This window comes from Cucumis sativus, chromosome 6 (assembly GCF_000004075.3).
Source record: "Cucumis sativus cultivar 9930 chromosome 6, Cucumber_9930_V3, whole genome shotgun sequence".
Lineage (NCBI taxonomy): Eukaryota > Viridiplantae > Streptophyta > Magnoliopsida > Cucurbitales > Cucurbitaceae > Cucumis > Cucumis sativus.
Window position 1 is genome coordinate 21,620,672 of NC_026660.2, and position 21,847 is coordinate 21,642,518.

Genomic DNA, 21,847 nt, shown 5'->3' on the forward strand with positions numbered 1-21,847 from the left:
AATGGAGAGAATATGGTAACATTTTTTTCATTATTTATTAGCAATGCATTTGATATATATTAAGAGGAATGATTAAATTTAAGATTTGCTTCAATTAAATTGAAGACTAAAATTGAGAAAAAAAGGTATTTTAATTATAATTTTAATTTTGTTGGCACTGTGCTTTGTCATCCATTCTTCCAATCATTTTCCTTGGATTTATTTTTTTTTTAATTTGTATAAGTTTATTATTTGGCCCCCCATTTGGGTTTCTCTTTCTAAAATTTGCCCAGCTTCCTTCTCTCGCTGTCCTTCTCTTCTATCTGGGTTTCCGGCGAGACTACAGGAAGTAGAAGAGTAGAAGAAAGATTTTTCTCTGCTTCTACGGAAACTCTTCTCCTTTCTTTATTTCTTTTTTCAATTTCTTATTTCTTTTTTCTCTAATTTTTTGTTTTCTTTAATCTAATTTCTTGATCGACACCGAACCTTGTCTCGATTCTCCAAATATTCATCTCTCTCTCTCTCGCAAAACAATTACTAATCATCATCCTTCGATGTTCTCTCTTTAGCCTACTTTGTTTCAAGGTACTTCTCGCTTTACTTTTTCTGTTTCTTTCAAAAGCTATGCCATATTTTATTTGGGTTTTCTTTTTATGAATCTGGGTGTTTACTGTGTATCATTTCAATTTTGTTTTCCCTTTGCATTTGATCGGCTACTCTAGCTGCTGCTATTTGGGAAATTGGTTACAATTACCCTTTTTGTACTGCATGATATTGATGAAAAACGTTATTGGAGTTATTTGGGTGTTTTTGGCTATGCTCAAATTTGCTCCTTTTGATGGTTGCGTATGTTGTTTTTTCAGTTTGCTACTTGTTTGACTGGAAAACAGTGAAATTTACGAGCTCACAAGCTTTTCTGTTTGATTTTACTTCCAACTACGTCTCCAATTAAAATACGTCCCCAATTTTTATCTAATCGTGTCTCAATCTTCCCATGGAACATTTTGGGGCAACTTTGTACGGACCCATTGATTGTTACCAAGACTATGTGATATTGTCGATTTCTTTATGCCTCTGACAGAACATGCATAATGTTTTGTTACTGATGTGGATATGTTATTGGTAGTTTGCGGAGAATTTTAACTTGCATCATTATGAGCCTTTTCTCTAGTTACGCTTTTCACCATACTAGTTTTGTGATGTAAACCTATTGAATAAAGAGAGATATAATAGAGTGATTTTTCTATTATTGAGTAGGTCCATGTCAACCGCTTGATTTCTTCTCTGGTTTATTAGGTGAGAGCAAGACGTTTCATTTTCATTTCCCAGACAAGGGTTGGTCTAGATTTGTTTCAAGGGTTACTATAAAAAGAAAAATAACAGTATCTTGATGTTGTGCATCTATGATGCTGTGAGTTTGCATACATGTTGACCATGAAAATTGGTATAGGTTTTTAATTTTTAATATGTAATACGTTGACAGTATTTAATGTGATTTAGTAATTGTGCTCTTCCAAAATTGGATTCTGTCTCAGTGCCCTGCCATTAGAGAAATTGTTGCGCACTTGGATGAATGATTATTGAAATCTGACTGTTAGCTCTTCAAGGGTTTTGCAATATGCATACTGTATCTATCTCTGCAAATAAATGTTGGTGTACTTGGCTCTCAAACACTTACATGTTTCGAAGTATTTGATTTATAAACTTATGCATGGTTTACTTTTTCTTCTTTGGCAGAAAGTGCATAATGGAGCCACAATCTGAAGATTCTATGTCGGGTAATTTTGTTTATTCAACCAAGAGAATTTGGTTAAGAGCATTCAAGTGCCTACTAATTTCCTGCATTAACATCATTACACGCTGGTTTAATTATACAACAGACTTTTTGAATACTTAACAATCATTGCTTTTGCAGGCCAAGCCAAAAATTTATTAGTCAACGTTCCCCGAAAAGCGGGAAGTAGTGCATGGGGAATTCCTTGCGCATCTGACTCTTTTCACGCCTCATCTGATGTTAGCTTGTTTTCCAGTTCATTGCCAGTCCTACCACATGAGAAATGTATGTAGAAGTGTTTGTTGTCACATACTTATCAATGATCTGTTTAGTTTTTATGTGTTAAATAAGTCTTGCCATGCTAATGTGCAGTGGATTTTGATTCTGAGCTTTGTCAATCTGATGGTGCTGACTTATCCAATGAACTTGACCCCAAAACTGACATCAAGGACCCTCTTGAAGAGGTAGAGGTAGAAGTAGATGCAATCGGCAATCTGCTTCCCGATGATGATGAGCTTTTCAGCGGTTTAATGGATGATTTTGACTTAAGTGGATTGCCCAGTCAACTAGAGGATTTGGAAGAGTATGACCTATTTGGCAGTGGAGGGGGAATGGAACTAGATTTTGAACCTCAAGAAAACCTGAGTATGGGTATGTCAAAATTGAATCTGTCTGACAGTGTTACTGGAAGCATGGTTAGTCATTATGCTCTGCCAAATGGTGTGGGAACGGTGGCCGGAGAGCATCCATATGGGGAACATCCATCAAGGACATTGTTTGTAAGGAATATCAATAGTAATGTCGAGGATGCTGAGTTAAGGGCCCTCTTTGAGGTAATATTATTTAACGAGTTGCTTCCATAAATTTTCTGAGGAAATTTTCTTTGGCGAGTTACTTCCTTATCTTTGCAAGGTAACATGAGCTGACTTTCTTAGATTTGTCTTTATGCTGATCTTCTCCTTACGTCTGTTCTTTTATTTGATTTTCTGGAAAATTATGTGCAAGTCTCCATTAATTTTATGGTACCATGAAACTTTCCGCCTACTAAGGTTTCTTTTTCAAATCTTAAATGATCATTTTAGATATAAAATCAGCCTTCTAGATCTTTTTGTTTGTGACGAGTACTTAGTCTTGATTCCAATTCTCATGCGTAAGAGGTTCCTGAAGAGCCTGCTTACATCTTTTCCTTGAAGTTCACTGTATGTGATGAGGTTGGATATTAGCATCCTCTGCTCATATTCATTCTGATGTTGCTTTCTGTGCTTGTGCTGGTGGTCTATGCCCCTGGACTTGGTGCATGTTGTGTGTGTCGCTTTAAGCATGCACTGGCAGGCTTTGAGATTGGTGATGTGCATGTTACTGACTGGAGCCTCAATACATTTTAGTTCATATATCTTTAGATTTCTCAATAGTTATTGAATCCTTGATAGCTCAGATAAGTGGCATTAAAACTGATACTTCCTGATGGAGAACTAGTTTACTGTTGTTATTGGTACCTTGAAGCCCCTTTCAGTAAATTTTTGTGTAGATGAGACTACTTTCTGTACTATTTACTGGATTGCTTCATTTCTATAAGGTTCAGAAACAGTTCTGTTTATTCACTTCAAATTCTAGTTCGTTAACTGCTCCTATCTCTACAGCAATATGGAGATATAAGAACTTTATACACTGCTTGCAAGCATAGGGGTTTTGTGATGATATCTTACTATGACATTCGAGCGGCTCGCACAGCAATGCGTGCATTGCAAAACAAACCTTTGAGGCGACGAAAACTTGACATTCATTTTTCAATACCAAAGGTTTGAGCTGAGATGGCCATTCTTATTATACAGTTTTCCTCTCTTGGTTCTAACTTCTGTGTACATTGTTACCAACATCGTTAACTCGTTAACTCTTTAAATCTGTTGCTTGGCCATTTTCCAGGATAATCCTTCAGAAAAGGATATTAACCAGGGAACTCTTGTTGTATTCAATCTGGATGCCTCAGTTTCAAATGATGACCTTCGTCGAATATTTGGGGCTTATGGAGAAGTAAAGGAGGTACTTTTCAACTTTCCGTTATAGCACACCTGACAATCACACGCTTACATAGAATTGCCTGCACAATCAGTCCTTTGATTTCTGCATGTTTGTGCAAGGATGCATGTCACATGTGATTTGTATGGAATCCTAATACGGACATCTGCAATTAAGTTTCTAAAAGGACAACTTCCCTTCCTCAAACTGCAGATTAGGGAAACACCACACAAGCGTCATCATAAGTTCATAGAGTTTTATGACGTTAGAGCAGCAGAGGCTGCTCTAAGGGCATTAAATAGGAGTGATATAGCAGGCAAGCGAATAAAGCTTGAACCTAGCCGTCCTGGAGGGGCACGTAGGAAGTAAGTTCCTTATGCCTGTCACTTTTGTTCACACTTATCTGAGCTAGATTTTTTTTATATATGCTTTACCCTAGATAATAATTATGTAATGATTTACTTTCATCATTTCCATTGATTATCTTTTAGACTTTTAGTAGACATTATATCTTTTGGCATTTGTATGTGTTTTATGCAATATCATGTTTTGCTTACAAACTGACATGCTTTTATCATTCATATAGTTTAATGCAGCAATTAAGTCAAGAGTTGGAACAAGATGACGCTCGGACTTTTCGTCATCAGGTTGGTTCGCCAGCAACCAATTCACCTCCAGGTGAGCATCTTATACAGTTTTTCTTGAATCCTGGATTCCTGATTATATTTATGGATCTATGATTACCTACAACATCTCAACCGTTGGATGGAAGTTCTTCTATGCATCATTTATTTTGGATACTCATTAACATTAGAACCACTTCAATGGTAGGTAACTGGTCACATATTGGTAGTCCGGTGGAACATAATTCATTTAGCAAGTCCCCTGGTTTGGGAAGCCTGAGCCCCATAAACAGCAGTCATTTGTCTGGCTTGGCTTCTATTCTTCCTCCTAATCTGTCAAACTCTCCAAGAATAGCACCAATTGGAAAGGACCAAGGAAGGGCTAATCATGCCAGCCAAGTGCTCACCAATTCTGCATTGATGCAAGGAACAACCTACCACCATCATCAATCCTTTCCTGACAACAAATTTAGCTCAAATGGTGGATCTACATCTTCTGTTGCTGACTTGAATTCCAATTCATCCAGTATTGGGACATTATCTGGTCCTCAGTTCCTATGGGGAAGCCCAACCCCCTATGCTGAACGTCCAAATTCTTCAGCTTGGCCGACACCATCTGCAGGACAGCCATTTACTTCTAATGGGCAAGGACAAGGTTTTCCATATGTTAGACACCATGGTTCTTTGCTTGGTTCTCATCACCATCACGTAGGATCTGCTCCATCGGGTGTTCCTCTTGATAGGCCTTTTGGTTATTTCCCAGAGTCACCAGAAACATCCTTCATGAGTCCAGGTACACTAGGGAGCACAAGTTTAAGTCGACACAATGGTAATTTTATGAACTTGAGTACACGAGCAGCTATGACTGGTGGTCTTGGTCTTCCAACAAATATGGCTGAAAATGGCTCTCCCAACTTTAGACTGATGTCTTTGCCCAGGCAAGGCTCTATTTACTATGGCAATGGCTCTTTTCCCGGGTCTGGTGTTGTGAGCGCTGATGGATTGCTGGAACGTGGTCGTAGTAGGCGAGTTGAGAATGTTGGGAACCAAATTGAGAGCAAGAAGCAGTATCAGCTTGATTTGGAAAAAATTGTCAGTGGGGAAGATACTAGGACCACACTAATGATAAAAAACATCCCCAACAAGTAAGAACCTATTTGGTTTATTATTTAAGAGTAGAGTTTAAATTCACCTTGATTATACCCTATGTTTCTTTTCGTAAACGTATATTTATTTTTGCTATAGGTACACATCAAAGATGCTTTTGGCTGCTATTGATGAAAATCACCGTGGTGCTTATGATTTTCTATACTTGCCTATTGATTTCAAGGTAGCCTTTATTTTCTAGAATATATTACGTCATTGAAGACCCTATGATACTGACTTCCAATTATGGTTTAATTTCTTGTTTCAGAATAAGTGCAATGTCGGTTATGCCTTCATCAATATGGTGTCACCCACACAAATCATTCCCTTCTATGAGGTATGTCTTGGTTCATCGCTGTATTTCTTTTTTTGGGTGAACAATGCATTTATCTGGTATGTTTTCATTTCTGATCATCTGAATTTGGCTGTACTACTATATATATATGTATATCAAAATTTGATTCTTAAATTGTAAGAACCATAAGAATTTTTGTCTCTAAAGTTCTTGCTTATAATGGAAATATAATGTTTACCAGGCATTCAATGGTAAGAAGTGGGAAAAGTTCAATAGTGAAAAGGTTGCTTCACTAGCTTATGCTCGAATTCAGGGCAAGACTGCTCTAGTAACACACTTTCAGAACTCGAGCCTAATGAATGAGGACAAGCGATGTCGGCCGATTCTCTTTCGATCTGAAGGCCAAGAGATTGGTGACCAGGTGACATGTTTTGATTAATCCTAGTTATTCTTGTTCAATGTGTGCTGTATTTTTATACTTTTCTTTACTCGACTTGTTCTTGTTGCACTTATGATTGAAAGTGGAGATACACTCAACTGAATCAAGTTAACTGGTAGTTTGTATCCAGAGAAGATCCCTATCATTTCCGCTGACCGATTCAATTTGTTGTCTATCACAAATCCAGGATATTCTCCTCTCCAGCAACCTGAACATATGCATTCGTCAGCCAGATGGATCATACTCAGGGGATTCATTGGACAGCCCAAAGGGCCACCCAGATGAAAAGCCAGAAAATTAACTTATTCTGGTTCATTTTCTAAGCCTTGAGATTAAAAAAGGCTGGGAAAACTAACTGTTGGATAGGTATTAATATGGTAAACCTAAGTGAGAACTGATGGAGTAATTGTCATTGATGGTACTTTACTTGATCATTATTTTTCATGAAGGGTATTGCAGACAAGGAGGCAGAGAGCAATTTTTTTTTTTTTTGGTTGTAGGTAGAGGAACATATTGTAATTTAACCAATGGTAAATAAGGCGAATCACGTGGCCACTGGCCTAAGTCTCTCTGCGGCATCGAGCGTTGCTTCCAGCTTGTTTGTGACCATCTCTTCTGTGGAGTCTATATTAGAGGAGTTTGCATTTTGTCTTTGTTCATAGGGGCTCTCAAGTCCAATTGCAAATATGAGTTGTTCCTGTTGATATTGGTAAATTTCTGTGGGTCATATAGGGTTTAGGTTCTCTGTTGAAGAAGTGTACAGATGGGGAGGCCACTAGGATGTTTCTTCCCTATGTTAAGTTGTTGATATCATGTAGACAACAGAATTGGTGTTTGCATCAAATTAAACTTGTAAATTCATATTCTTGCCTTTTCTTTTGGATCCTTGAATAATCAGAATTGTACTTAAACTTGCACATTTGAAAGAAGCTTTCTCTTGCTCTCTCTTTGTGTGGATTGTAACCTCTATCTTAAAGCTGCAATGCTTAAAACATTATTTATTCACCGAGCGTGTTATGCAATGCTCGCTTTGTATGTTTGTGTGTTTTTTTTTAATTAAATTTATTTATTTATAAAAAAAAGTGAAAGAAGTATTTGAAAAAGAAAGATGACAAAAACAGTATTGTTAAACCATCAATTTCATAAGAAAGGATGTCATCCATCATTCACTCATATGTCAGAATCTGAACTGTGTCCCCCCTATGCATTATTGTTAACAATATGTGTCACATTTGCATAATTTAAGTCTCATCAATAACCTATCGATTCAAATCACCAAAGCATCAGCAATGGAACCTGCAAGACTCAAAACTTCAAAAGGAGCTTTATCCGCTATGGCTTTGACTGTATGAGGGCAGGAATCAGTGATCCAGAAGTAGGAAAATGCCATCTCCAAACCTTCAGAAAGAATATCAAGATATAGATTACCATACTTTGAATGATTATTGATATTTTTGGTAGTGATTGTTAAATTGTTTTTGTTAAGTTCAAAATTAGTTTGAAACATGTTTTTTAAATTTTTTAATCAATTTTGTTTGTATGGAAGTGCAAAGTATGAAATTAAACATTAATTTAATTTTGAAAGACTAAAGATATACTAAAGTGATTTTGAGTTAGATACAAGTAATTTTAAGCTCACTCCTAAAACTTCAACCACTCACCATTTTTGTGAAGGAACCGCTTCCATGATTGCTTTGGGAAAACACCATGAGTAACATATGCACTAACCTTGGCCGCTCCGTGGGCTGCTAAAACTTTCTGATAGTAAAATGAGCAGAAAAATTAGAATGCAGCAGACAAGCAAGAGCCAAGAATATGATTGGAGGTTGTCAGCATACATCTTGATCACAAACTTTTGAAAAAGAATCAATCTGGAAAATGGGCACGCTTCTTAGAAATTTAGAATTGTGTTCAGAAATTATATTGTGGCATAAAAAGTATGATGTTCAAGTGAAAGGAATTTTTTGCAGCTCACAGCCGATTAAAAACACAATTAGTATGCAGCAGTTCCGGTACCAAACCAAATAAGTGATGGAGCATTGACTTCAAATGATATCTGAGACAGTGGTTCACAAGTGTATCTAGCAGGGTTAGGTGCCAGAGGAGAGGAATACCTGACACTCAATCAAGGTTCCTCCAGATTGTACCAAATCATCAACAATAACCACATGCCGACCAGCAGGATTTCCTTCCTTGATTCGCACTATCCTTTTGTCTTCTTCACGAACTTTCGTACAGATGACCTGCCATTAGTCAGCATCATATTTTAGAATGCTGAGAAAAATGTACTCATAAACGAGACTGTACTTTGAAGATATGATAAACTCCAACTAACCACAGGATAACGATCAAGTAGCTTGTGGAATCGCTTCCAAGCTCCATCATCAGGAAATGCTATTACTACCTGCACAATAGCATGGTTAAATCATGAACAATGTAAAAGGGGGGAAAATGGTTTGAAAGAAAGTGTTTTGGGCATTGTACAGCATACTCACATCGTCAGCATCAGGAAGTTGGTGTAGACGTTGCTTCAGGAGTGGAATTCCCGTTTCAAACAAAGGCAAAACATTATCCCCAAAGTAAAATCTTTCCTGTAGTGAAAGGGAGATCAATATAAAAGATGATATCGTTCCAATATAACCACATTGGCAACAAGGGGAAGATAAATTCTAAGAGAGTGAAGATGTCAAAGGATTCTCCCAGGTTACAAAGCAACTGGTAAAAGTTAATTCATGCGAAGATGATCAATATAAGAACAGCTGTAGCTAGCTACGGTAGCGCAAAATCAACAACAGACATGACACTAACTAGCAAGAGGCCATGTCCAGTGCTGCTTCCTACGCTATCCAGTGACTTAATCATCAGCAATGGAAGGCTTAGTTTTAGAACATAAATTCAATCAATAACAACAAACCTGCAAGGCATGTATATCATAGATTACTACGCTTGTTGGGCCACCTCTTGAAATAGGAATATTTGATAGGATTCTTGCCATCGTAAATGCTGTTGCTACATCCCCTTCTTCTTCCATTCGCTCAAAGGAGCCAGTAGGAAAGAAAGGCAATACCAACGTGAATGAAGCAGCGAAAAGCCTTGGGAGATTGTATATGACTGATATCTGTTCAAATATAGCTCCTTGGTGGCTGAAAGATGCAAGGAATGCTACATGATTCCCACGCAGTTCTTGAGCATTGTTTATGTATATATTTGGAAAACCATCATCAAATGTCCTGTATATAGTGTGAACTTATTATAGTACTTACCAAATGAAAGACTACCTCAAGCAGTTTACAAGCAGCAGTCTAGTTGACACTTGACATACTAACAAAAACCAAAATGAACTACAAAGCAAATTCTTAGCAGCAGCAAAGGCATGCAAAGAGAACCCAAGAAGAAAGGATACAATTAAAGGGCACAGATATGGCAGCAGAGAATTGGAAAATCCCAGCTTCAACAGAATCAGGACATGGCTAATACATTAATATGTTCATTTTGATTCCCAAGTCGTGAAACCGTACTTCTTCACTCTACTTTTCTTTTCGAGTGAGGAAGCCTCATCTACCACTCTCTGGCATATAGGTAATTAGATGATGAAGGACTAAAATGCAGTCGATTGCCAGTGCTATTTGCTCCTCAAGATTAGAAAAACATATATAAACATAGATACGAGGTCTACAGACAGATTATAGTAGATAGCCGATAGGTAGACAAAAAGATAACCAATTTACAGTCTCGTGAACTTTTAGTTATCTTCTTGGCTCAGATAGGTACATGGGTAGGTAAAGAAATTTCACTCCCTTGCAACTCTTGGATTCGTTTTGAGTTTTAGAGTTGTTCATAGCTTCATCACTTTTTTCCCATTTTCTTTACTAAATGTGTCTCATATAGATCTATAACATATAAAATGTCTAAATACCTTTTTCTTTTGTAACAACTATACAGTAATGTCTGTCAAACAAACCAGCAGAGAAACTTACATTTTAGAAGTAGAACAGGGGCAAAACAATTTCACAGGAAAGGACAACAAGCTCAACTTTAAAAACTAAGAACCCAAAGGATCACCACCAGCTATTTGTTCTGGAAAAGTTTTGTTCATAACAAAAACTAATTGAACCAAATGGGTTCTTAAACTTTTTATCTCAGTCTACTTAAAGTTTGTAGATTTTCAAGCACAAGATGATCATTACATTAACAAGCTAATAAAAAACTACAGTTAAGAACTGAAAACCAAAAGAAAAGCCAGAAAACTTAGAAATACAAACAGTTATCTAAGGGGAAACAAAGAAATTTGCATTTAAGGGGAGAGGAAAAGGAATGGACCTCCATTTGATGGTTTGTAAAGTGATGGAATCGGATTGAGCTGCAACTTTTTGAGCAAGTTCTTCGCATTCCTCGCAGTAAAAGAGAAAGATGTGCTTCTTCGGCGGCTTTGCCATTGATTCCCACAACTTCAACTTCCACCACAAAGCTGCTTTCACTCAAAGCAGAAAGAGAGAGAGAAAGAGGAAACCAAAGAGAGTGTTAGTGGAGAAATAGATTTTGGGGACAATTATATATATAATATATATTAAGAATTTGTCCTAAAACCATTTTTTAAATAAATTTTTTAGTGATCCATAATTAAAGTATTAATATTTATTTTTGTGCTTTTATTGTTGTTTTTTTTAAAATATAAAAAACAAACTTTTTACACTTTGAGAGAAAAAAATCACCATTTAAAATTCAAATTTTTTTAGCAATTTTCCTTTTTTTTTTTTTAATGAGTTATGTTTGTAATAATAATAAAAAAAATGATTCTTTAAAAAATATTAAAAAAAGGTTCCTGAGTTTATTTCATAAGATTAATGATCATATATTTTTAAAATTTCGTTTTAATCTTCATAATTAAAATTAAAATGAAATAAAATCAATTAAAAATATAATAAGAAAAAAACAAACAATAAAAGAGTAATATTTGGGGGAAAAGAAAGGTGTGAAAATGTATGTATATATAGGAAGTAGTAATGTGGATATTGAATTCAAAGTCAAGAGTAGCTTGTACAAGTTACCAAACAAGACGTAGGGAAATTAGGGATTTTATATTAGAAATTTGAATGGTGGGACCCATCTCCTTCTCTAATGGAAAATTGGAATTGGAAATTTGGAATAGTAATGAATTGCATTCCTCGCGGAGAGATAACATAAAAAGGCATTTTTCTTGCTCCACTTCGCCTCAACCCTATCATCTCTCATTCTTTCATTATCTTCTTTTCCTTTTCCAAAATATTCATCACAAGCACCAATCATATTTATCTTTATTTTCTTTAATAAATATTACATTTTTTATGTATTTATCTATCATCGTATAAAAATAATAATTGAAATATTTTGAAACAGAAATAAGATCTTATTCTTAGAGTGAAACAAGAGAACGAGAACTTGAAAAAATGATGGAAAGGAGAGCAACACGTGGGTGAAGTAGATGAAGTGAGAGAGTGATAGAGCAAAGAGTTGGAAAGTGATTCCTGCTACCCACACACATGTTTCATTTTGTATATTTTCACCCAAAATTGCCTATCCTCCAATCCCTCTCTCTATTTATGACAAAATTAAATAGACTAATTCGCTAACTAATTACACTTGTTGCCCCCCTGCTACTAATACCACACCAATATTATTCTCTAAGACCATTACAACATCTAACTTGATGTGATATCTAATGGTAAAAAGAGTAAAAGGGGTTCTTTAATTAGACTTTTTTCGTCAAAGAGAAAATTTCACCCAACCATGAGCAAGGGCCTAATTCATGTTGATGGGGGTAAGTCTTTCACTCTCAGTCAATAAATGAGTGAAGTAAAAGGACTTATCTACCAATAGCCACCAAAAAGATATAGTTCCTTTTAGAATAAGCATGTAATTGAAGAAAATCAGAAGCATATCATGTGCATCTTAAGGCACAATGTCATATATATTTGATTGAAAGTTTAGACTGATGTACAGATAACTAAGAGCCTACTTGGCTTCACTTTCTAAATACTTAAAAATTTGTTTTTGAGTTGATCAAACAGGCTCTTTAAGGCAGGCCACATTTGAATCTAAAAATAATCTAAAGGTTATTCTCCCCGACAACATCGGATCACTTACATATAGTCCTTCGTGGATCTGTGTTGGTGAGAAAAGAAACACTCTCATACTACAATAGGCAAAAGATAACACGACGACATAGAATTAGCTGTGGTGACCTTAGCAAATTTGTTGTAGCATTCTTCCACTAATAGTGATGGAAACGGTTTTCTTGTTTGGCTAAGAAGAAAAAACAAGTACTTTCTAGATTACTTTTAATTTGGGTTCCTACTTTATTGATCTCATTGATCCTGATAACACAAAGAACAAGGAAGTAAATGCCAGTGTATTTTCCTATACCTTACAATTGCTATTGTACTTGTCAATGTTTGAACCCAGAACCCAGTGAGTATTACTATAAAAAAGAAACTATCACACATCAACAAGAAAAATGAAGAGAGTTTGGGGTCCTAGGAATTAAGCCAGAAAAAAGGTTGCTTGTGAAGACAAAGTTTGAGTGCCTCTGATGTTCCACTCGCTGAAGTTGTGATGAAAGTTGTAGCAAGTCAATGGAGTGCGTTCATAGGAAATGTTAGCTTTAGGATTTGCCAAACCTGATCTATGAAGAACTCTACCAGGAATCTGAAAGGTGACAGTTCGATCACTACTTCCACACGTCAGTATGTGACGACCCATTTGATATTCTATTATTTGTTGAGAATAATGATGAATATATAACAAATCTTAGAAATATCATCGTATTATTTGAAGCGACATCTAGTCTGAAATTCAATTTGTTAAAGTCTACCATATCTCCCATATAAATGTTGACAACTGCAGAACTGATGTTGTGACTAATCTTTGAGGCTTAAAAAAACAGTATCTTCCTATTCTTTACCTTGGAGTCCCGTTAGGTATAAAACCTTCTTCAGCATCTTTTTGGGAGAATATCACCGAAAAAGTTTATAAGAAATTGAACAGCTGGAAATTCTCATCATATATTTCAAAAGGGGAAAACTGACTCTCATGAGATCCACTCTTACCAGTTTGCCCACATATCAACTATCGATTTTTAAAGCTCCAGTTGGCATCGGTAAAAAGATTGAAAAATACTGGGAATTTTTTTGTGGAAGAACAAAAATGAAGATAAGCTTACCCACCTCCTTAGATGGTCTTAAATAACTCTTCCTATTGAAAAGGGTGGTTTAGGTATTCATAGAATGGAAGATACAAATTTCTTCTTATGCAACTGGTTATGGAGATTCCATGCCAAAGTCGATCTCCTATGGAAAAAAATTATCACAGCCAAATATAACCAGTCTTTCAGTGGAGAGCTGCCTACATGTGGGAAATATAGTTATCTTTGAAAGCTCCTTGAAGAAATATTATCAAAGGTGTAGACTCGTATAATGCACAAATCAAATGGACTGTCAACAAATGTGAAAAATCTCTCATTTTGGAAGGAAAATTGGTGTGAGATCAGTCCCTTATACAAACACAAACCAAGACTATTTGCCTAATCTACCATACAAAATGGCTCTGTACAAGACATGTGGAATAATAGCATTTTGGATTAGGATATCAAACCGAGAAGACCTCTTCGAAATTGTGAACATCGGCAGTGGAATGAGATCAAGCAAAATTTCATATACCCGAACAACAGTAGAGGCGTTGACTCTCCTGTTTGGAAATTGAACATGGACGGTAAATTCTCTGTTGCTTCGGTAAAGAAAGCCATTTCCAGCTTGAACCAAGGAGATAGATTAATATTGATGGAAAAATCTTATCACTCAACTGTAGAAATCCAAAATACCCAAAAAATCTCATTTCTTCGTATAGTCGCTCTACACTGTTGTATTAATACTGCTGACATTCTTGAGAGAAAGATAACTGAGCCCATTGGTGTTTTTTATGTAAAAGACGCTTATAGGAGATTGATCATATTTTCATATCATGCCATACAACTATAATTCTCTAGAACAAGCTTGAAAGTCTTCTTGAATGGAAACCTTTGCTCAATATAAAGGAACACAACAAAAAGGTATCATCATTTTCAATACCATTGCATCTGTATTGTGGTTCATATCCTTGGAGAGAAATAAAATTAAATCACATTTTCAAGGACAAAGGAAAACCGATAATTAATTTTTGGGAAGACATCTTCTCACTTTCGGGTGGGACTAGCAATTCCTCTATGTTTGGAAATGATAGTGCCTCTTCTATAACTATCGATCTCTTTTGTTATGGACTTAAATCTACCTTTTAGCTTTAGCTCTTTTGTATCGTTTTTGGACCTTTGCTGATCATGTACTACATTCTTCTTATATTAATAAAAGCGAGAATGATGAAAGTGTTAAGAGGGTTGTCTAGTGGAAATATTTACCATAGTTCTTCTTTTTTTAAAAAAATAATTATGAAAGTTTAGAATAGAAATGAATCATATGGTGATAGGCTGTTTCTATATTTTAATGTCTTAGCTTGTTTTTTTTTTCACGATGTTTTACTGGAGATAATTAGTATCTGATTCTTTTTGTCATTATGCTTAATTAGTTTAAATGATAATTAGCATCTTGTTTTGGAACCTTTAGTGAATGATTATTGGATTTGTGTTCTGCTGCCCTCTAACATTGTAAAATATGTGATATTGTTTCATTTTCATTTGTTAATTCAACTTCTTAAAGGCATGCAGGCGTTGGGAGTGCAAAGGGCTGTTTTGGAGGAGTGGACCAGACTTTACCAATATGATCAAACCTAGCAGTGTTCATTGTGGCATTGTGAGTTTCCTTTACGACCTGATAGTTTTGCCCTTAATTTCTACGTTTTCTCTATTCTTATCTCTAAACCCCATTAAGGATTCAATTCTTAAATGTGAATTCCAATGTAAAGTGTTGAATATTTATATTCGTTTGGGACAGTTCATTTTAACAAAACTTTACATGTCTTATAAGAATAACTAATAAGAATATTATTGGAACTCTTTTACATTTTATTTAGGAAGTTCTGTCTCTCATGAGAATAAACATCACACTGTGTTTCTTCTAAATATATATGCTCGTTTTGCCGCCATGTTTTATCATATTTTTTGCAATAATGTAAACAATCTTTATTCATTTGGACTTGGGATATATTTCATTCACTGGTTTTTACACTTTCTAATTTTATGAACTTACCACTCACTAGGCTTTGAGCTCATGCTTTCCAAGGTAAAGGCCAAGTTCCGAGCTGCCCGCTTTGAGCGTCAAACCACATATTTGTAGACACTACAGCATCTTACGTGTGTGTGTGTATTGGAGTAGTCCATCACAAGGATGGTCAGGTTTGATGAATGTCATGCTGCTAAGATATGTCTATTTTGATTAATTGCTGATTAGTTTGTAATTCTTATTGTAACTGAGTTTCAATATTGTATTTAAAATTGGAATCTGGCTAATACCGATGCAATTGTGTGATGAAACACACTTGGTGTTTATTTTGAGGTGGTAGAACTTATAAATGTATTTTTCATTCTGTAGTTACTCTGCGTTTTTCAGGGGAGACTATCAAAATTTTGGGAGAACTTTATAAAAACTGGTTTTGTGTATCTTTCCTTTGAGAAAATGTTTTCAGAAAGTATCTTCAACGTCATGATCATCTAGGTTTAGAGCCATAAAAAACAAGCATGAAAGCTGCTTAAGCTTTTAGATGAATTCTCTCCGTTTGTTCTGATCACATAGGAAGATAGAGAGATATAATATTGATGGGCTTTATTTCACTTTGAACCCAGCCCACTTTTCTGTTTTAGCTTAATGTTTGTTTACCGTAATTATAATTGATGATCATTTTTGAAATAATAATTAAAAATATAAAACATTTAAAACAAATTGCAAATATAGTAAAACTATCGATAATAGACTTGTATCACGGATAGATTTGTATGATCTATCTAGATCAATATTTATAACATGATCTATCGGTGATAGACTTCTATCGTTGATAGAATTTGATAAATTTTGCTACATTTGTAAATTTTTTAAAATGTTATTATATACTTAATTATTTTGCATCTAATGGATAAATTTGCAACTATCCCTTTTCTTGATGCAATTGATTCATTAACAAAGTGAGTGTGACGGGCAACAATCACTGAAACGAAAAGTTATATTTGAGCTCTACGATTCTACTTCAAAAATCTTTATATATTCATTGTTTTTATACAATTTTAATGTAAATCATAAAATTAAAATTTAGCAGAGGCGGTCGTCAAAGTTGGTTACGATAAGATAAAATCGTTGGAAACATTAGAAGGAAGAGTTTATATTATTTGAATCACTAGGGTTTTAATTACTTTTACCATATAGCTAGCAGAGTGAAGGTTAATTAAAATAACCCTTACTCCCCACTGCTTGAACACATGCACCCATATCAAATGTTGTTTGATTATAGGCTAAATAGCCCCACTCAACTACTCACCCCAAGATGTAGCCCTCAACACCTCTAATAGGCCGGTAAGAGATGGAACTTTTAACCTTTAGGTAATTAGGTATTCTTATGGCTCATATTTATGTTGTAACTGCATAATTAAATTAACCAACCCAATAAAGACGAATTAATCATTTTACGTTGAGTTGTATACTCTTCCTTTAGATCATAAATTATAGGTTTAATTCATATTTACTCCATAAATTTTGCATATATTTACTTCATAATCTTTTCAAACAAATGTCTTAATAAATCTCTGTAGTTCAAAATAAATTGTGTGTGTATAAAGGGTGTTGTACTGCAATACACATGAGATGTACATGCAAACAAAACAATGTTACCATGATGCGTTCTAGAGAACACACACTATATATCAGCATTCATACAAAATGATTATACAAACAGTTCTTATGTCCCCCAGTTTCTTATGAACCCATCTTTAAATGCATGAACTTAACTACCACACAACAAAACTTGGAAAGAAAAAATCTTCAAAGATGAAAACAAATTAGATGAGGATATATATGGTCATGCACTTAGTCCTTTACTATTATAAATTGCATTGGGAAATGACCACTTCATTTCTTACCCCCAACCATTTTCTTGGATGTTGCACCCCCATTTGAATAAAAGTCTTGACCCTTCTAAATGAAGAGGAGAAATTATTGGACCCCTGAAATGATCTAAACTGTAAACCCTCAGAGTGTATTAATTAAAAGGAAACAAACAAAAGTAAATTTAAATCACTGCGGTGTTGTGATTGGGGAGATTGAAGAGGCCGAGATGATCAGAGTGCCGCCAACACAAAGTCAATTTTTATTATTAACATAACATAAGAAAAGATTAAAGAGTCAATGGAGAATCTTGCTGTGTTCTGATATATATGCATTTTGACTCTTTAATTCTTCATTCATTTATTCATTTTTTAGAAAAAAGATCTTTGACATTTATTAATCGGTGCGAAATATTTTCAAATAACAGACAATATTGGTTATCTAACTCTAAAAAAGAGACATTTCTTCCTACAAAGAGAAAGTATTTGTACGTTGCCTGAGTTTCAACTCTTTTTACTTTTAAGTTTATAATTCTGTTTAGATACTTTGTAAATTAAAGATAAGTAACGTAATTTGCTTAAAAAAGAAAAATGGTTGCTTTCTGTACCCACAGATTTTATTTTCTTCAGAAGGAAAAGAAATGGTGAGAAATCAAAGGTCTGTGTCCTTTTCGTAAGGACAGCGTAAACTGAACATAAATAAATGGAGAAATTAAAAAAATTTCGTACAAAAGAAAATTAAATACGTTTTTATTTTTCATTTATACTTACTTAAACAGTTTAAGACACGCAATCTAATTTTTTTCTAATTCACATTTAAAACTAGTCATTGAAATGAATACATCAATTCATAAAAGGGGTTAAGGATTAGAATAGAAATTTAAGAAATAATGTTAAAGGTAATTTCATTTTTTCTTCTTTACTCGGTGGAAGGTCACCTACAATCCAACCGAACCGACTACTAGTAATTGTAATATTTGCATGCTAACGGCAATGGACCAAAAATACGAAATATAAAAAATGAATCACAAATTCAATTAATGCCAACCACAGTGGCCGCCTAACCAAAATTACATTGGTCAACTTTCCAATTTCCCAAATACACACAATTACCTTCAATTCCTTCCCTATAAATACTCTCTCAAAACTCTTCATCTTCTTCATATTCCAACACCTAAATTACCCAAAATCCACTCCTTATCTATCTTTAGAAAAATATCAAATGGCTGTTTTTCCAAGGCTTCTTTTGAAGCTCATAGAATGTGTTTTGTACCAACTCTTAGCCAATTCATGTTACAAAGCAGCTAAAAAAGTAAAACAATATGGTTTTACCTTTACTTCCCTTTTTGTTACTACAAACCCATCTCTCAAAACACCCAGTAATAATTCTTCTTCTTCTTCTTTTTACCCTCACGTCTCCAAATGTAGCCTTAAAAACAGAGCATCCCAAACTCTTGTTTGTGATTTAAATGTACTTTTAAACTCCTCAAAAACCTACTCTTTTTTCCCTTATTTCATGCTTGTTTCCTTTGAAGGTGGCACCATTTTTAGAGCTTTAATCTTGCTTATTTCGTGGCCATTTCTTTGTCTCTTGGACTGGGAATCCAAATTCAAAGCTATGATTTTCATTTCTTTTTGTGGGCTACCAATTAAGGACATGACCAATGTTAGTAAGGCTGTTCTCCCTAAGTTTTTTCTTGAGAATCTCAACCTCCATGTTTTTGAAGTCTTTCAAGCTACTGGCTCTAAGGTTGTGTTTACTAGTGCTCCTAGAGTTATGGTGGAAGGGTTTTTGAGAAATTATTTGAATGTTAACGATGTCGTAGGGACTGAATTGCAAACTTATGGACGTTACTACACTGGTCTTCTGTCTCAAAATGGTTTGCTTGTCAAACATAAAGCTTTACTTGAGTATTTTGGAGAACAGAAGCCTGATCTTGGTATTGGATCTCCAAATCTTCATGATCATCTTTTCATCTCTCTTTGCAAGGTAATTTCATTATAATTTCTTCTTAATTTTTATTTCGGTTATTACATGAATATTATTGTTGAGGGACACGTACATATATACAGTTAATTAAATTGATTGGAATATATATAATATGTGTGAATATCTATCAGTTTGGCTCCACTATTTAATTCTGCTACCTAAGCTTGAAAGTCTATCCAGTGTATTAATAATACTACAAAATACACCCTTTTTTTTTATTAGTCTGTCAGACCAAGTTCTTGAATATTCATGTCAGTGTGTTTTCTGTTGTCCGATTTTTCACTAAATCGATGAGAGAATTTGCCCAAAAAAAAAAAGAGATCTTACCTGCCTTCTGATAATACATTCAATATAGTTTTAAATTCAAAATACAAGTTTGATGGAAAATCCGTACACGAAGATGTAGTAGATGGAGTCATGAAGAAAAATCAGCCAGCCCATTAATTTTCATTTCTTTAGATTCACATTCATTCACAGCAGTGTTTTCTTTTCTTCTTGATGGAGTATGCACTAAAAAACAAAAATTAAACAAAAAAAGTGGGCCAGAGAAGGCAGCTGCTATTATATAATGACATGAACAACCACCATCACGTACTGTATGTCTAATATCTGTAATATATTTTGACAGGAAGGATATGTTGTGAACAAGGAGGAGGAGAAGAAAAAAGGAGAAGTAGTAGGGAGAGAAAGATATCCAAAGCCATTAATATTTCACGATGGAAGATTAGCATTTTTACCAACTCCATTTGCAAGTCTTTGCACATTCCTATGGATTCCTTTTGGTATTTTGCTAGCAATTTACAGAATTTCACTAGGCATTTTCCTTCCTTACAAATTGGGTCTTTGTTTAGGCCATTGGAGTGGGTTAAACGTAACTCTAAAAGGATACACAACGACGAAAACGACGAAGACGACAACAAAAAAAGGAGGAGTTCTATTTGTTTGTAGCCACAGAACACTCTTAGACCCCGTTTTTTTAAGCGCATTAATTGGTAAACCATTAGTTGCTGTTACATATAGTTTAAGCAAATTCTCAGAAGTCATAGCTCCAATTAAAACAGTGAGATTGAGTAGAGAGAGAGAGAAAGATGGTAAAAAAATGCAAAAATTACTCGAACAAGGGGATTTGGTTGTTTGTCCTGAAGGGACGACATGTCGAGAGCCGTATTTGTTGAGATTTAGTCCACTTTTTGCTGAATTGACAGATGAAATAGTACCTGTTGCTGTGGATTCATGGGTTAGTATGTTCTATGGGACAACAGCAAGTGGATTAAAATGGCTGGATCCAATATTCTTTTTGATGAATCCAAGAGCTAGTTATCATATGGTTGTTCTTCCTAAGATTCCAAAGGAAAAAACATGTGGTGGTGGAGGAAAATCAAGTTACGAAGTTGCTAATTATGTTCAAAGACAATTGGGTGATGTTTTGGGATTTCAATGTACTAACCTTACTAGAAAGGATAAGTATTTGATGTTGGCTGGGAATGAAGGTGTTGTACTACAACATCATCACCAAAACTCCTCAAAAACAACAACATAGATTTTTCTCTTTTCCTCTTTTTCTTGTTTGGTATAAATCCAAATTGATATCATGAGCAGCAGCTTCTATTAATTGTTTTTTTGTGCTACGTTGTTTATGTTCATCATGAACTTGTTTTTACATGGATTTTGTGATAATTAAATGTCACATTTGGTATCTAGTTTTTGTGCATTTCTTCTCAATAATCAAGTTCTAAATCTAACAATTTATGCTCAAAGAGTATATTAATTAAATGTGGAAATTAAAAGTCTTGATAATGATAATGCTAGTATAGTACCCATACGTACACTTAATTTGCAAAATTTGAAATAATAATATGGTGGCTAGCTAGATTATCGAGAGATTACATCCATCTTATTTTAAATAAATGTATATATTAAATATCAGTTTGAATTGAGATTTAGTGGAATATTTGAGATGTTGATTGACTGAGAACTAAAAAATATGTTGAACAAAAATTTTAATTAAATAAATTAAATGAAAATGTTGGTTGTTTGGTGTATGTACACACCATGTATTGATTTGATCGATGTACTTGATTTTTCTAAGTGTTATTTAATTTGAATCACATAGTTTCAATTATTACACTTTTAGAGTTTTGTTTTAATTTAATCGTTAAATATTGAAAAGTTATCAGTTTATTCGTGAAATGTTTTAGTTTAATTTGTTTTAAATCTAGTAAATTTTTAGTTTGTAAGTTTTGAGGGTAAGATTAGGACTTTCATCCTCTTTTGTTCTTTCCATTTTATTATAATCTTACCATTGATTTGTTTTTACTTTTCTTTTCACATGATTTCAAGGTTTTAAGATTTAAATTTTCATACTTTAATCTTCACTAAATATTCATTTTTTTTAAAAAGAATTATCTCTATTAATTAAGGAACATTTTCAAATATAGTAAAATAAACTAAAATTTTTATGAGAATAACAAAATAAATTAAAATATTTAAAAGTTATAATATAATTTTGGATTCTATTAACGATAGTCACTG

The 21,847-nt window shown here is 34.4% G+C and overlaps 3 protein-coding genes across 4 annotated transcripts; 2 read left to right on the top strand and 1 right to left on the bottom strand.

Moving 5' to 3' along the window:
* Positions 1–245: 245 nt before the first annotated feature.
* Positions 246–7,219, top strand: LOC101221532 (protein MEI2-like 5). 2 transcript variants are annotated; one of them, XM_031886632.1, is made up of 14 exons: positions 246–564; positions 1,515–1,628; positions 1,717–1,757; positions 1,895–2,038; positions 2,126–2,586; positions 3,394–3,552; positions 3,677–3,793; positions 3,983–4,134; positions 4,356–4,447; positions 4,601–5,537; positions 5,638–5,722; positions 5,807–5,875; positions 6,075–6,254; positions 6,460–7,219. In XM_031886632.1, exons 3-14 carry the CDS (start codon positions 1,727–1,729, stop codon positions 6,571–6,573), a joined length of 2,541 nt encoding a protein of 846 aa, XP_031742492.1. In that variant the 5' UTR covers positions 246–564; positions 1,515–1,628; positions 1,717–1,726; the 3' UTR covers positions 6,574–7,219. The 2 variants fall into 2 exon arrangements, with proteins under 2 accessions (XP_031742492.1, XP_004140254.1); XM_004140206.3 differs by lacking the exon at positions 1,515–1,628.
* A 162-nt stretch (positions 7,220–7,381) lies between these two features.
* Positions 7,382–10,817, bottom strand: LOC101214311 (ribose-phosphate pyrophosphokinase 4). The gene is made up of 7 exons (XM_004140095.3): positions 10,593–10,817; positions 9,187–9,502; positions 8,768–8,863; positions 8,608–8,676; positions 8,387–8,515; positions 7,934–8,030; positions 7,382–7,670 (listed from the first exon to the last, which is right to left on the bottom strand). The coding sequence occupies exons 1-7, from the start codon at positions 10,706–10,708 to the stop codon at positions 7,540–7,542; spliced, it is 954 nt and encodes a 317-aa protein (XP_004140143.1). The 5' UTR covers positions 10,709–10,817; the 3' UTR covers positions 7,382–7,539.
* A 7,654-nt stretch (positions 10,818–18,471) lies between these two features.
* Positions 18,472–21,015, top strand: LOC101214551 (glycerol-3-phosphate acyltransferase 1). Its single transcript, XM_011659266.2, has 2 exons — positions 18,472–19,315; positions 19,944–21,015. The coding sequence occupies exons 1-2, from the start codon at positions 18,548–18,550 to the stop codon at positions 20,853–20,855; spliced, it is 1,680 nt and encodes a 559-aa protein (XP_011657568.1). The 5' UTR covers positions 18,472–18,547; the 3' UTR covers positions 20,856–21,015.
* Positions 21,016–21,847: the final 832 nt, after the last annotated feature.

What these genes read in the sequence shown, in the direction of transcription:
- LOC101221532 (XM_031886632.1), top strand. Translation starts at nt 1,727, where the DNA reads ATGGAGCCACAATCTGAAGATTCTATGTCGG. An exon ending in AGTTAAGGGCCCTCTTTGAG is followed by an intron (nt 2,587 to 3,393) that starts GTAATATTATTT and finishes CTATCTCTACAG; the next exon opens with CAATATGGAGATATAAGAAC. An exon ending in CCTGGAGGGGCACGTAGGAA is followed by an intron (nt 4,135 to 4,355) that starts GTAAGTTCCTTA and finishes TCATTCATATAG; the next exon opens with TTTAATGCAGCAATTAAGTC.
- LOC101214551 (XM_011659266.2), top strand. Translation starts at nt 18,548, where the DNA reads ATGGCTGTTTTTCCAAGGCTTCTTTTGAAGCTCATAGAATGTGTTTTG. An exon ending in TTTTCATCTCTCTTTGCAAG is followed by an intron (nt 19,316 to 19,943) that starts GTAATTTCATTA and finishes ATATTTTGACAG; the next exon opens with GAAGGATATGTTGTGAACAA.
- LOC101214311 (XM_004140095.3), bottom strand. Translation starts at nt 10,708, where the DNA reads ATGGCAAAGCCGCCGAAGAAGCACATCTTTCTCTTTTACTGCGAGGAA. An exon ending in ATGATATACATGCCTTGCAG is followed by an intron (nt 8,864 to 9,186) that starts GTTTGTTGTTAT and finishes CTTTCACTACAG; the next exon opens with GAAAGATTTTACTTTGGGGA. An exon ending in AACTTCCTGATGCTGACGAT is followed by an intron (nt 8,677 to 8,767) that starts GTGAGTATGCTG and finishes GCTATTGTGCAG; the next exon opens with GTAGTAATAGCATTTCCTGA.